General features: G+C 44.6%; 1 protein-coding gene and 1 long non-coding RNA gene across 11 annotated transcripts in view; one reads left to right on the top strand and one right to left on the bottom strand.

Moving 5' to 3' along the window:
• MGLL (monoglyceride lipase) overlaps positions 1 to 15381 on the top strand; it is an 84888-nt gene that overhangs the window by 23615 nt on the left and 45892 nt on the right. For 2 of the 4 annotated variants that reach the window (XM_015875232.2, XM_032447285.1), the window contains exon 3: positions 10387 to 10525. In XM_015875232.2, coding sequence (XP_015730718.1) covers positions 10387 to 10525 — 139 coding nt within the window. Of the gene's footprint in view, positions 1 to 9167; positions 9404 to 9669; positions 9898 to 10386; positions 10526 to 15381 lie in introns of those variants that run through there. The other 2 variants (XM_015875235.2, XM_015875233.2) reach the window with 2 other exon arrangements.
• The window catches only part of LOC107319895, a 44358-nt gene continuing 39016 nt past the window's right edge, over positions 10040 to 15381 (bottom strand). For 4 of the 7 annotated variants that reach the window (XR_004308821.1, XR_001557984.2, XR_001557985.2 and 1 more), the window contains 3 exons: positions 15235 to 15357; positions 12816 to 12911; positions 10040 to 11843 (listed from right to left, as the gene is read on the bottom strand). This is a non-coding gene — a long non-coding RNA (uncharacterized LOC107319895). Of the gene's footprint in view, positions 11844 to 12815; positions 12912 to 13853; positions 13974 to 14318; positions 14362 to 15234; positions 15358 to 15381 lie in introns of all 7 variants that reach the window. The other 3 variants (XR_004308822.1, XR_004308820.1, XR_004308819.1) reach the window with 3 other exon arrangements.

Below are 15381 nucleotides of genomic sequence, written 5' to 3' on the forward strand. Positions count from 1 at the left end.
ATCGGGGCATTGCAAACACCTGAGCTCCCCTAGGTTGGCCCTGCCTTCCCACCAGGTGTTCAATCACTGCTTCAAGCCACGATTTCCACTACAAAGACCTAAACTGAGCATTACACAAGGAAGTATATACTCAAAACAGAACTTGAGGCCATTATGGCCACACAGAATAATTAAAAAAAAAACAAACAACAACAACTGCAACATTTCTCAGGTTTACACATTGTCTTAGAAGAAACAAAATAACAGAAAAACACTGTGAATCAGACTTCATTGCTTAGTACAAACCCCTGCCATTCTCTTGGCCCTCATCCCCGAAACAGGATGAGGATGGTGGTTTCCTACCAGCTGGAAGGATTAATTCAATGTGTTGGCCCACATGCCAACACAGCAAAAAAGACACATATACATTTTTGCAGATTCCAATAAACTGCATTTGCTGCAGTCCTATACTAACACAAGGCTGCGTAACAGAAATGCATGGAAAGCCTTTTCTTCAGCAGTAGCAAATGAATTACCAAAATACAAAGCCAAGTATGCATCACTCTCTCGACAAAGCAAGGCAATAACCCCAAGATACAAGGACTCCTCCTGTCACAAGCAGGAGACATTTGTCTCTGAAATATCCCAAAGATGCTGCTTCATAGATACCCAGACTTGAGCATCCAGCTGCAGCTGACTTTTCTCAACTACTTCCCCATTGCCCCAGCTGAGATTGATATTTGTAGGGTAACACTGGATTTCCAACTCACACAAATAAACTACATGCTAAAGACAAGTGATCTGAAATACCCACTTACCCGTTCACACTTACTTACTTACTTACTTACTTACTTACTTACTTGCTTGCTTGCTTCCATCCATCTTGAGGTGAAAGTAAGGCTATCTAGCCAGGTACTATATATCCTCTTTCATCCCATAGGCTGAAGTCACCAGCTGTAGCTCCTTGAGTTCAGCTGTGAGGGAGCTCATAAATTAGGTGGTAAAAGCCTAGAAAGATCTGTAGCACTGTCACCTGTTTAATTACTTGCCTGCAGTTGCCCCTAAACATGGAGTTTATTTTGTTCAAACCTTGCTATTGGATTTAGCACCCATCTCCAGGTTTCTTAACACCTGCAGGGACAGTGACTCCACCATTCCCAGGGCAGCCTGTTCAATGCATTGCCACTTTTTGGAAAAGAAATTTTTTCTTAATATCCAACTTGAGGTCATTAGGATCCCTCAAAAAACTGAAATTTCTTCTACTTCTGTTCAATTAAAAAATAAAATCAAGGATGAGGAAATGCAGTTACATCCCATGTGGCACTATTCCAAATTTCTTTCCATATGTTCTGAAGTGTTGAAAGCCCAAATGTTCCGTATCTCACTGCCACATTCTCTGGCTCTCTCCCAACAGCTCTTACAATACAGTTGGGCATTGTCTAGTGTGGAAAAGTAAATAGCTCAGATTGATAATTAAAAATATATTTGATCATCTTATAGATACAAGTGGCCAAGGGGTCCAGAGCTGAATGAATCATTCACACTGACAGGTTTTGGAGCAGCAGCACAATGTATTTCTGGTCTCACTAAATATGCCCCAGGAATTCTGGTTTGTTTCAGAAGGTATTTCTGAAGAGCTTTGAGACAAGGTGCAAAAGTGGAGACTGATGAGCCGTTCAGGCAGCTCACAGCAACTGCAGATGCTACTGACTCTAAGGCAGAAACAAAACCACAGACAGCTTTGATATAAGAGTACCAAAGACTGTAGCCAGCACATAGCAGATGTCTTGTGCTGGGGCTAAGTGAGAGCTGGGAGGGCGAACATTCATATTCAGTAACTTTGGATGTTATTACCAGCACATGCTGCTAATTTATAAGAAGATCAAATAGGAAGGTTGTTAAAGGCCTTGAGAATTGAAGATGTCCTTCTCTAAAGCTTGCTAGCAATCCTTTGCTCTCTTGGGCTGTAATAATGTCATCATCATCTCATGTATGAAATACTTCAGGTGCTTACAGTTGCTCTGCCCTCTTTTTTACTGCAATAGTTCTCATTTGTCATCCCCTTTCCCAAGGCATGCTTCTGGATAATTATCATATGCTTCAGTTCAGCCAAGGAAGGAAACTGGTGAATGTGCTTTCCCTTGCCAGGAGCTATAAAGTAAATTGTAGCAGATATTGCAAAAATCAAATAACTGAGAGGTTTTTCCTTCGATGCACACTTCACTTGATGGATATTCTTTACTTTTTCCAGTACTACTCCTGATTGACAGCAGGGTGAGAATCCGGCCTCCCATTCACTAACTGATGCAGCTGTTTTGCTGAACCAGCTTCCTGGCTGGGAATGGATCCAGTCAGCTGTGGATAACAAACCTAATAATGGGGATTTCAAAGATTTCATACTTCTTCTTCTTCTTCTTTTTTTTAATATTTAAAAAGTTACTCTTCTTACAAAATCTGTTAGACAGATGTTAGGAAGTAATTACTATACATGAATTGGAAAGAAAATGCACTTCTTAGGCAGCCGTACATTGAACACGTGTGAGTGGCTGGAGCAGAGAAACCAAAGATAAATGAGAAAAAAAGTAAAATGTATCAGTGCAGAATCTGCCAGAACTTACCATGGGGTTATAAAGAAGAAATAGCACAAGGCAAGCTCTTCTCATCAGCCATACAGTCAGTGCATACCCAAAACAACAAGCCTGCTACCTTCTCTAACAACAGCTGAGTTATACTCGCCATTGGTAGATGGAAGATGAATTTGGCCTTGACTAAGGAGGTACAGTTCTCATCAATTTCCCACAGAGGCTGTGGATGCCCCATCCCTGGAAGTGTTCAAGGCTGGGTTGGATGGGGCCCTGTGCAGCCTGGTCCAGGACTAGATATGGAGGTTGGTGGCCCTGCAAACAGCAGGGGTGTTGGAGCCTGGTGATCACTGTGTTCCTTTCCAACCCAAACCATTCTGTGATTCTATGATTCTATGATTCATCAACACCAAAGAGCCCTCCAGCCCATTACATCAGTAGTCAGTGTGATGGACAGAGCTGAAACATTCAAATGCACACTTCTGTGCTCAAACATCCAAAAGCATCCTTAGATCACTGCACATACAGATGTAACTAGGAGTGGCCATGAATTAAAACTCTTGACTCCATGTATAAAGTTACTGTAATGTAAACAAACTTCAGATAGTGACGGCATCAGTAAAAATATCCAAGAGATAAGCATAGAAAGCAAAAACCAGAGGTTACATTTTGCCTCCAAATATGCAGTTATCCAGGCTGGGGTTTTGTCCAGGACACAATATTCCCTGTGCTTGTAAATCTGGAGGAACTTCAAGACCAAAATTTTACTGCTTGGGCTGTTTAGGGTTCTGACGGATAGATTTTGAGATGAGATTTGAAATAGTAATTGTATAATTGGGTAAGTAAAATCAGGAGCCATTAGGAATGGATTCTGCCCTCAGCTCACCTCCGGTATGGAACCCTACTATTCTCTGTCCTGATTTCTCCCCAGCAAAATAATAACATTCCTCCTGCTGGAAGTGTTCAGGAATCTCTGCTTCAAAGCAGCAAATTAGAGTTAAATAGAATATTTCACTAAGTAATAATAAAAATACCAGGCATCTTTTATGACATTTTCCATCACTAGTAGTTAATGCATTTCATAGACCAGGCCGTATAATTAACTTTATCTTCCAGTCAAGCCAGAGCCACTGAGACCAAGTTAGGAAATAACTCACCTGTGCCCCCACAGCTCCTTTATGATGCATAACACATCCTTGGAGGTTGTGCTGATACTCACACTTAGAATCAATTTCATTCATTCAAAAAACTCCATAACAATAATTACAGCCCTCTAAAATTCTGTCTCAGTGTTTACGATTCTATAAGCACTAGCAAAAGAAATGTTACAAAAGAAGCCTTAAAAATCACATGCCAGCCTGGGTGTTCAATATTTCACATCTAAATTATAATATAAAACCTCATTTTGAGAAATGCAATGAAAGAACCAGGGTTGGGTGCTTTTTTAAACAACATTTGTCACAAAAAAAGAGGAGCTTGAACATTTGGGTTGCCAAGGCAGAAACAAGCACCACAGACACATTTTCCCCTTATGGGGATTCATCAAGGTTGTGCAGTGCAGCTGTTGTCTTACTAAAAGAAAGTTTTGGCCCCTGGCTGGAAGAAACAGAAACGTAATTATGTTATGATGAGCTGGAAAACATGCAAAGAAAAATTGGAATGCAAAGCATGATAAATGATGCATTGTCAGTTGCAGAACAGCAAGAAAACCAGGCAGCACGATAATAACTCTTCTCCAGACAGTGCTTCCAGTTTGGCTACCAAAAGAAAGCACTGCTTTAACCACAGCTTTTTGCAGTGTTATTTCATCCTGAAACAGTGATGTTGGTGATGCGCTGGCACTGCTGCCAGGGATTGCTGGAATCATTGGGTCCATGGAGGTATTCAACAACCATGGAGATGTGGCACTGAGGGACGTGGTTATGGGTATGGTTGGCGTGGGTTGGGGTTGGACTTGGTGATCTTAGAGGTCTTTTCCAACCTGAATGATTCTATATCAGTAGTAGCAGGGCTACATGCAGCCTTAAGGCACACCATCTTGTAGCAGACTCCTCAATGTCTACCCTCGCAATGACCAGACAGGATTTCCCTTCACGTGTTACAGCAGCGTGCTTGTCTAGGGCACCAGACAGCGGGACTTGTTCTCATGGTGTAAGCAGATTCAGGAGCAAAATGACTAATTATGGCTCTTTACAAGAACCTTTTCTTTAGGAACCAGCACCACCGGGCCGCAGAGATAAGACGGGATATTTGCCTTAAGAAAACCCTCTAACGATTAACGGAGCTGTTGCTGTGCCCTCTAGTGCACGAGAGATGCAACTTCTCTGCCATTTCTTAAATGCCAGCAGTTGGTCACCCGAGAAAAATGGACTTCCTCCCTCCCTTGGTGGGACGCTGGTGAGGTTACATTGATCCAGAGCTTAAATACAATCCTTTTTATTCTCTAGCAGAGAGCTGTTAGGAGAACTTCCCCTCTACAGACCAAACAGAGTTTCAGCCTATTGATTTGAATTTGCTACTTTTGGAAGGTGCTGGCTGTTAATATTCATATATGTCTCAGAATCTGGTATTAATATTCTTGGGTTGGTTTTTGTTGTTGTTGCTGTAATTAAAAATACCAACAAAACCACCAAGCCACCAAACAGAACGTGTATTGCTTCTGTAATTAAAACCAACCAGCTCTGAAATTAGCATCTATGTAGGATGGGTCATCTTCTGCACATCAGTTTAAAGGACTGAAACTCATATTCAAATTGTGTGATTTTAAGGAGATATTTTTGGTCCTGTCAAATAAGAAGCACAGGCAAGGTACTAATCTCTCATATAGCACTGCTTGCAGTCATGGAGTTATAGGTGACTGCTGATGACAGCAGGACTTATAATATCATTATTACTCCTATTACCTAAAAAAATAACGCAATCTTTATCACTAAATATTTTCATTTCCATGATAAAAATGCTTTATTACTTCACAGCAGTTTGCATGTAGGGTTATTAAACCACTTGCAGCTTCCTTTAGTAATTCTGTTCCCTCTGATTTGGGAGAATGAAAACAGAAAAAGACAATAGTGACAAGCATCAACTGATAGAAGCCTGCAAACAGTTCCTGTGCCACTCAGATGCCCTGCAGTAACCCTTCAAAACCTTTCTCCATTTCACATGGCACCACTTTGGGAAGAGGTGCATGACACTGCAGAGCCTCAGAGCTAGTTAGAAGTCCTCCCAATGTTGTTAAACTTAATGCGATCGATAAAACACTGTCCTTCAGCATTCCCTTTCTCAACACAATTTGCCAAACACCAAGTTTGTTTTTTGTCTGCAAGGCATGAAAATAGATATTTTACAGGAAAGCACAACCACTGTATCCCAGTGCCCACTCCTGGACATGTCTTTTGTGGAGTAACCAAGTAGAAGGGCCAAACCAAAACAACAACTGCTCCCTGACAGCTTTGGTGACATCACGTTCTCTGCTTTTCAGTTGATTTCAATTGCTCCTCTTCATGTTCCATCTCTCACCATTTCCCTCGTGCTCTCCCCTGTGCTGTCTGCTGCTCTCCAGCTGCTCCCTGACTACTGTCATTTCAAGCATTTTCCTGTTGGAGCGGATTCTTCCATCACCACAAACTACCTGGATATTTTGTCACTGCATCTTCCTCCTCCCCTATTAATTCTTCCCTCTTTTCATCATCAGAACTCACTCCCATGACATCTCCCTCCCGTCCTGCTCGCTCCCTTCTCTCTCCCCTTGTTGTGATAAAAACTTTTAATGTCAGGTGTTGTTTTTTTTTTTGTCATTTCAGCAAGTTTTCTTGAAATGTGGATTCTTTTTTTTACAATTCACTTCTTTTGAGGTTCTATCCCTTTCTCTATGCTCCTGTGGGTACCTTTGGTATCAGCAGTGGTGCTAAACTTAAGCAGTGCTCATTCCTTAATAAAGGGAACATCTTTCCCTGCAGTTAGTGCACAGACCACCAAGTGTATTTCTGTTTGTTATTAGGAGGTTGATGTACATTTAACTGCATTTCCACAATGTATTTCACCCCACACAGACAAGAGAAGATGTTGCAGTCTCTTAAATACCACATGCTTGTGCTCATACATCCTCTTGATTTCTCACAGGGAGAATGGTATGCAGTAATTGCTCTGCTCAAGCCTTGTATATTGTTTTTATGTCCGCTAGGTGAATCCTTCAGACTCAATCCAGTGTTCTCACGTGGCTTTTCATTCACAGCTTAAGCTCCATGCAAGTGGAAGGTAGCTGGTCATTGGCTGGTTCTCACTTATTTTTATCCCAAGATGGGAGGGAGGTGTGTGCTATCCATGCAAAGAAATGTGCCCGAATTCCTGTGGGCTCAGGGAGGGAGGGAGAAGGGAAGGAAGGAGTGGTTCGTGCTCCACTCATCCACTTCTGTGCAAATCTCTGCAGGGAAGTAGCTGGGTGTCAGTGCACTGACCAGGGCAGGTTCTCATAGGCAGGATCTGTGTCCCAGCAAAGGTCATTTCTTTCAGATGCTATTTTTGTCCTGAAGTATAGGCAGAGATCTTCCCTTGTCTCCCCCACCTCACTGGGAACTCAGATATTCCCAGCACACAGCAGGAGAGGAGCTGCTCCTGGCATCAGGTTTCATGGAGCACCGCAGGGAAGCAGTGAAGTGTTCCCAGCAGACCAGCTGTATGAGCAGGGGAAGAGGGTGCTTCCTTCTTTCCTGGCTTTTTTATCCAGCTATTATCTGATCTGCACCGTTTAAATAAACATACAAGTCCTTGATCCTCCCAGCAACAGAGCTGACTTCAATGGCTCTTTAATAGCGTCCAGCCCTGCCCAGACAGTAGCTGGCCCAGTAAATCCTAAACTCTACATACAGCTCCCAGGGCTCTGTTAAGACCCCAACTGACCTAAATCTCACACATTATGAGCAGCCATAAATGTGCTGTTTTTTTTCTTAAGCAATGCCAATTTTTCTTCTGCATTATACAACTAAAACCCCCTTTAGGGTATTTAATATAAATGGCATTGAAAGAGGAAATAGTCTGCTTTTGATTTCCTTTTTCTTTTTATATGGGTCATCTCAGAGGCTTTACATTTATTTTTATTATGGTTAGCATCTATTTCTTTCCTTTCTTCAGAGGTTTGGGCTTGCTGAGCACACTGAATAGCGCTAAAAACCATTACAAAGAGCTGCCTCTCCTTAAAAAAACATGAGATCTATAATTCTATGCAGGCATCTAAACAATAAAGTTTGCTTTATTAGCGTCACAAAACATACTGAATCTGTGCTCTTAATATAAACAGAATCAGAACCATAGAATCACTAAGGTTTGAAAAAACCCCCTAAGACCACCAAGTCCAACCCCAACCCATCTCCACCATGACCAAAACCATGTCCCTCAGTGCCACATCTCCGTGGTTCTGGAACACCTCCAGCAGTGGCAGCCTGTGCCAGTGCCTCACTGCCCATTCTAAGAAGACAGTTTTCCTAATATCCAACCTGAACCTTCCCTTGTGCAACATGAGGCCATTAACTCTTGTCCTAGAAGAACCCAACAGTGCACCAAAGATAAACTCATACTGAGCTTTGTTACCCATGTTCTCAAAATATCACGGCTGCTGTCATGGGAAGGGATTTGTTGGATGGAATGTGAAAAACCAATTACTAGGCTTCGATCTCCTGCCCTGCTACCAATACTGCTAAGAGCACTCAATAAATACTGAACACTTACAGTATTAAATGACGAAACTTCACATTGGGCGTCAGGAAGAATTTACTCTCCAAAAGAGTGGTAATGCATTGGCATTGCTGAACAGGGAGTGGTGGAGTCACTGTCCGTGGGGGTGTTCAAGAACCATGGAGATGTGGCACAGAGGGACGTGGTTGTGGGCAGTACTTGTAGCAGAGGGACTGTTGGACTGGATGATCTTAGTGGTCTTTTCCAGCCTTAATGATTTTGTGGTTCTGTGAAAGCTCAGTGTCTGGATGCCTTTGGGCTTGGGGAGCTATTTCAGCTCCTGGGAACCTTGCAGCGACAATTTACATAAGCAAATGTCATATGCCATAAAATATATCCCAAATTATACAGTTGCAACATATGTATTGCATATAAGCTATGGTAATTAGGTGCAGTATACATGTATAAATTATATCCTGCATTTTTAAATTACTTTCCTATACCACGAATGGAGCTGCAAATCAGGGTGCTTGGGTGCTCCTTTAACGAGGTGTCTGAAAGATCTCATCTTCTTGGTGTGGCTTCAGGGTCTCACCTGGATCCTAAGAGCAAAGAGTGGATTTGGGACAGCGCAGACAGGTTGGCACCGGGGCAGCAGGGGGGGCCGCAAGGCTTCGCGGTGATGAACCCCTTCCACGCTCCGATGGAGGGGGTCGGCGAGCGGCTCCTCCCGTGCCACCGAGCCGCCAGCCGCCCGAGCAGCACCGCGGGCAGCGATGCGAGAAGCGGGCGGAGCCGGCGGGGTAGGCTGAGCCGAGAGGAGCCGAGAGGAGCCGCGGGGCGGGGGAGGGGGGGGGTCGGCGGCACTTTGCGGGGGGCTGCGGGTCGAGCAGCGCCGGGGGGAACCACCGCGTCTCGGAGCCGCCTCCGCTTCGCACCGCGCAGCGAGGGACACGGGGAGGCTGCATGGAGCCGGGGGGGCTCCGCGCGACCTGGACTGGAGCGGGTGCGCGGGTCCCTCCTCCTCCTCCTCCTTCTCCTCCTCCCCGCCGCTCGCAGGCAGCGGCTGGGGAAGTTGCGCTCGCACCGGAGACGGCTCCGCGGCGGAGATCGCTGTGAGAAAAAAGGTCTACCCATCTCCCTCCGCTCCCCCCAGCCGCCGTGGCCTCGACACAGTAAGTGGCAGGAAGGAAGTTTAGTTGCAAACAACCTGCGGCAGCGGTAACTTTGTGCTGCGTGCCTTCAAGGTGCCTTTGATGCGTGCGGCAGCGTCTGGCAAGTGGACTGCAGCTCTCCCAGCCGTCGGCCCTCCCTCTCCCCCCCCCACCGCAACCCTTCCAACCCTCCCCTCCCACCAACGCACGCGACCACCACCAACCATCACCTGCTACACTTATCACACACACACACGAGAAAAAAGTATGAGAGAGAGAGAAAGAAAAAAAGGCTAAAAAAAAAAAAAGTGCTGAAATGAAGAAGTGGTGAATTACCCAAGCGACTTTCCGCCGAGAGCCTGCGAGCCACCGAGAGGAGCTGCGGAGCGCTCGGGAGCTGCCCGGCACGGACCCAGCGGCACCGCAGCGCGATGCACAGAGCCTCAGCTGCTGGAGCTCGCCTTGCCATGCCGGCTGCTCACTAGCATGCAAACCCTCACCCAGGATGAAAACAGGTTTGTGGCAGTTTGCTGGAGATGTTTCCTTCCCCGCCGCCGACACTTTGCTGTCGGTGCCTGAGAAGATCTTAATGATGGCAGCAAGGCACCTCTGCTGCGTTCCCTCCGCCGTTCTTTGGAGATAAATCTTTCATGTGGCTGTCTTTTCCTATCTGTGGTGGCTGCTGCACAATCTGCACTTGATTGCAGCTCAAATATTCCTTTTAAGATCCGCTTTCGCAAAATGATGCAAAGTAAACACAGATGGGAGAAGACGGGGAGAGAAAGCTGGGATGAAGTAGTGATGGTGGATGGATCTTCCCTTCTTCTCCCTCCAGTGCCTTCCCCGCTATGGCTTTTAAAGGAGGAAAGATTTGGGGGCCCTGCTGGACAGAGGTTTGGAAGGACACTTCCATCAGCAGTGCTTGCCTTGCTGACCAACTTCCTTAAAGTCTGTGGCTTTGCCTTGCCTTCACCTGTCCTCAAGTTTCTTCCATCACTTTGCAGGTCATTCATCCAGAATGCCCGAGGAAAGTTCACCAAAGCGGAGTCCTCAAAACATCCCATACAAGGATCTGCCCCACATCATCAACGCTGATGGGCAGCACCTCTTCTGCAGGTACTGGAAGCCAGCAGCAGCTGCCAGGTGAGCACTTTTCAGCAAACACACTTTTTTGACTGTCAGTAAGTCTCTGTAACTATGTTTTATAGCTTGGCTGGTGTGACTGGGCTACATGCACTGAGCTTTGCAGAGCAGCTAAGAGATGTCTCTCACCTGAGAGAGCTCTTACTGTTATGACTGCATTCCCCGACCCTTTCTTACTGAAGCTCACCTTATAGATGCAAACCACGGAGTTGCTCTCACTCTGTGCACACCTGCCTCATTTGGCACTTGTGTGCTACATCCAGAGTGGCACTTGCAGGTGGCCGATGCCTGTCAGCATCAAAGTGCCTTCAACAACAGCAGTCAGGGAGAGATGGGATGCCAGCTCGGTGATATCTGCTCTTCTAAATTTTCTTAGCATCAACAAATACATCATCAGCATCTGAGCTCAGTTTGACCAGTAACAGCAGAAACCTCAGGGCAGCAGGCAGGAGCCAGTTTAACTGTGTTGCTTTTTAACTGCTTTTTTTTTAATGTCAGTAAATGATTTAGGAAGTTCTCACTGGGACCTCTCTGAGAGTTCAAAACTGAAATCAGTGATAAGCACAGACAAGGTATCAGATAGAGACATTTAAATGTCTTTTTCATAATTTAAGTAGTCCCCTGAGTGTAATGGCTTTCTATGCTGATTACGTGCTGATTATGATCTGCTATAGAAAGCTATCTGTGTTTCTCCCGTTGTTATTTATGGCTGTTCATCTTGCTGCCAGTATCTGCTGTCAGATTCTAGCTTGACACATAGTTATGTTACCCCTAGTTGTATAGGCAGCTACCTCACAAAATCTGGATATTGGTTGGTTGGTTGTTTTTGTGCAAGCCAATGGGAAAAGCTATGTTGATTTTTTAACCTTATTTTCTTTTTATAGCTGATAGGCAAATGCAAGAAAAGTTGTTCGAGCAGGAGTTTGAGTAGTCAGGAGTAGCACTTTCCCACACCCACCCAACTGGTTGCATCCAAACCACCTGAGGGAGGTGGGTACACACCCAACTTCCTTGCCTTTGGGTTTGGTGCCTGCCAACCAACAAGCCATGCGGTTGCGTATGGTCAGGAGGTGGTCTGCACCTAAGCAATGCACATCACCACCTTGTTCCCAGAGAGCAGGGCTGTGAGGCACCCTGTGCAGCTCCATGGCACTTACTGAGTTCTAGGACTTGGGTCTTGGCTTAAGATCTGTGGTCCTATGACCCATAGACCTGGTCTACAGAGCGCTTTGTAGTTACTTCTGCTCACTGATCATCAGAAGAAGGAAAGTTTTTGACACAGATGTTTTCCATATCTTTGCATCAGCCTCAAGATTTCCTGTATTGGAAAAAAATATATATATATTAAAAAAATAACACCAAACCAAGACTTCTGCTGTGAAATCAGGCTGTCTCATATTGTAATGCTAATTAATCATTAAGTGCCCACAACGATCTTCATCCAGTAGTGAAACTGCTTTCTCTTTTCATGTTTAATTTCTCAGCAAATTAGCAGTGAGTGGATGGGTCTTTGATCAAGAAATGAAAGAATGAGAGAGTTAAAACTAAGTGCCAAAGTCCTTTGGGTAGTTAATTTTTTAGGGCTCTGTGAACCAAGCAGTTAATTGAGAGCAAGCTTGCCCTACTTTTGTGACAACAAAAGTAGAAGGGATCGGTGTTGCTCATTTACAAGTGGTTCCTGTGTGTATTTGTATATGAGGAAGGGCGTACTGTTTATTATTACCTTGTTTTGCATTGTTATGTATGAGATACAAGTGACTGAACAGCAAGTTAGTGCCTATATTCTACAGTCAGGAACGCTCTTGAAGCGCTTTGATATGAAACCAAAAATACATCCTTTCCCTCTCACTTTTCATAAGTAGCTCAGCTTATTCTGCTTCATATGTAAAAGCTTGGCAACTTTCATCTAATTTTAAATGTTCAGCAAAAATGATCTATATATATGTACAGGGAGAGAGAGGCACCTCAGGGGACTTTTGTTGGCTTGTTACAATTATTCTGTTTCAAATACTGAAGGTGAGTCTTTCAATCTCCCAACTCAATTGTTGATTCAGGTTGAAATCCTAATGCTAATGAGTGACACCGTAACAGTCAAACGGTGGGATCTTCCATTGATCCATTATGTACCTCATCCCAGCTAGGGCTGCAGAAATACCTTTTTCACTGCAGATACCCAAAGGTTATCATTGACTTGGCTTCAATTAGAACAGAACTTACCATCCTCAATCCACCCCCCAGGGTGAAAATAATGGGATATCTGCCAAAAGAAAAACTAAGAAGTGGTGCTGACCTGGGGTTGGAGAGCAAACAATAGGTGGACACTGGGGCCAACCAGCAGACATCGCCCTTTGGAGTGGGTGCTTCTCTTTTAAGTCCTCAAACAGACCTGCAGAGGTGGATAAAGGCTTTTTAAAAAGACAAACACAAAGACTGGTCAGGAAGATGGGGAATTTTGTAAGGCTCTTCTGCCCTGCACACACAAATACCCAGGCTCAGATCGTGCAGTGTTGAGCCCACTGATCAGCCCATACTGGTGCACATATGGATGCTTTGTTGTAAGTGCCATGGAGGCCAAGGTTGTGGTGTGAGTGAAAGGCACCTATTGTGAGTTCCTCAGCAGGGGCTGCTTTGTTTCAGGGGGGATTTAGGTGATTACGTCGCAGGAAGCTGACACACAAAGGCACTCAGATGTCATAGAGATTAGATGGAGTAGATAGAGTAGATATTATCAGAACTAAGGAAGGAAAGGGACTGTTTTCCACTTCTTGGGGTGGGATGTCAGCCCATGGGGAGAGCTGGGGCTGCAGGTGCAGTTTCCCAGCCAGCAGCCCCATGAGCTGTGTGACTGGTTGAGCCAGTTTCATCCCCAAATGTAATTAAAGGGTCTCATTTAATGTGGCAGGTAGGAAAAAGCACTTTGTTTCTGGTGTTGTTTTCTTGGATCCTGCCAAGAGCAGGGTTTGTGGAGCATGACAGCAGGTAGCTGGCACAGGGAACTCACTCATGGGGTCCCATTTTTGGGACTGTGTAATATTGTTTTGAGGAGCTAAATTGTTGGTACCAGAACAGATTGATGTCACACCAATGGCATGTCCCAGTAGCTGAGGAAATCCTACTTAATGGAAAAGCAGTCCTTGTGTAAACAGAAACAACAGCTCTGTGCAAGGTTACAACCTCTGCCACCACCCTGAGCCTCCTGAGTCAAAATATGAAGTAACAGGAGGTGAGGAATTAAGAAACCATGCTCTGTTCCCAGCCCTCAGACAAAGTTGCTAAGAATAGAGGTGGGATGAGGAACGGGAAGGAAAGTCAGGAGGAGAAGTCAAACCGTTTCCTTTGAGGCCCCAAAAGGGCCTGAAGAAGTTTAGCAGTGACCTTCTATCCCCTCTGTTCAGTATCCTGGTGGCCTTTTCTGGATGTCTTGCTGTTCCCATCACTGCATGGATAACTGCAAACAGTTTGTTTGGGGTACTTTGGAATTTGTTGTCCCAGCTCAGTTTTTAAGCCTACCAACATCATCAGCTTTACCAATACCCCACATCCGTCATTGACTTCAGGTTGAGACGGCAGTGTTTGGCTCTCCTCTGTAAATAGATATAAATTAAGCACTTGAAGTGTGAGGTGCTAACAGTTCAAAGATGCTTTTGGAAATGCCCATTCTGTGCCAGGGAGGCTGCCTGGAGCTGACACGTGTGGGCCGCACGTCCTCCTGCTCAATTGTTAATGTACAGTTAAATGGTTTTGTTCAACTTCAGACATTGTGACCAGGATTTAAGGAACAGAGTGCAATTACCTGAGCAAACACTGTCTTCGTATGAGTTCTTTCAGCTCTATACCTGAAAAGTGTGATTAAAAATACAAAGTGGAACAAACAAAACCCACCTGCTTCTCTATTCACTTTTTTTTTCCCCTTTCTAAAAAATACCTGTCATTCATTTTGACTTGTTAGTGGTAACCGAGCAAGCCAGTTAAGAGAAAATCTATTTCTCTCTCCCTGAAGGGCTTTGCAGAAGTGCCTGTAGTGCAGAAATACAAACTGCCTTTAGATTTGAACCAGCCCTTGAACTGTGAATATTGCTTGCTGATTTTGGCACCTCATTATCAGCATTTCCATGGCATTTCCAGAAGAACAGCATTGCTCCCAGCATGAGCAGATGACAAAGTTAAATTTGACTTTCAGACCCTTCCAAAATGACTACATAAATAAATAAACTGAAGCAAAGTCAAAGCAGAGGAAAAGCAAGTCACCAATTCTAATGTCTCTAATTATGCTACGCAAGTCTCTAGAAAAACAGAATTTTCTAATTCGGTGCCACTCTGGAAGAACACTTTGGTTTGAAGTTGACCTCATTAGTACAAACTAATACACGAGGACCAAACTCAGACAGTTTAAAGTGACTTATGTCAACATCATCTGTCATAGGATGAAATGAGCTCTCTGCATGCCTGATCACATCATAGACAGAGCACAGGGGAAATAAGAGCTTTTCACTTCGTGATTTCCATTGACAGACCAACATTCCAGGCTTTACTTGCTGTATTGCTATTGCCTGAGTTTCTAAAGCCTTCCTCCTCCAATTCATCAGCTGTGTGTGTTCCTTCAGTGGTTGTGTTCTCTTTGCTCTAGATGACAGCCTTAATTGTTGTAAATGGTGGCAGCCTCAGGATTTCTTACCAAGGGGGTGGGAAAGTTAATAGACCAGCTTCACCTGTGAGGGATCCTTTGACAGACACGAGAGCTTCATCTCTTGCTGTGGTGTTCCCTGCAGCTTCTATTTAGTAGGACAGGATTTCCTTAGTCCTCACAGGAATGTCTGATGGATGCAAACCTCCTTTTGTTTTTCCACGGAATCCAA

Source organism: Coturnix japonica, chromosome 12, assembly GCF_001577835.2.
Source record: "Coturnix japonica isolate 7356 chromosome 12, Coturnix japonica 2.1, whole genome shotgun sequence".
Classification (NCBI taxonomy): Eukaryota; Metazoa; Chordata; class Aves; order Galliformes; family Phasianidae; genus Coturnix; species Coturnix japonica.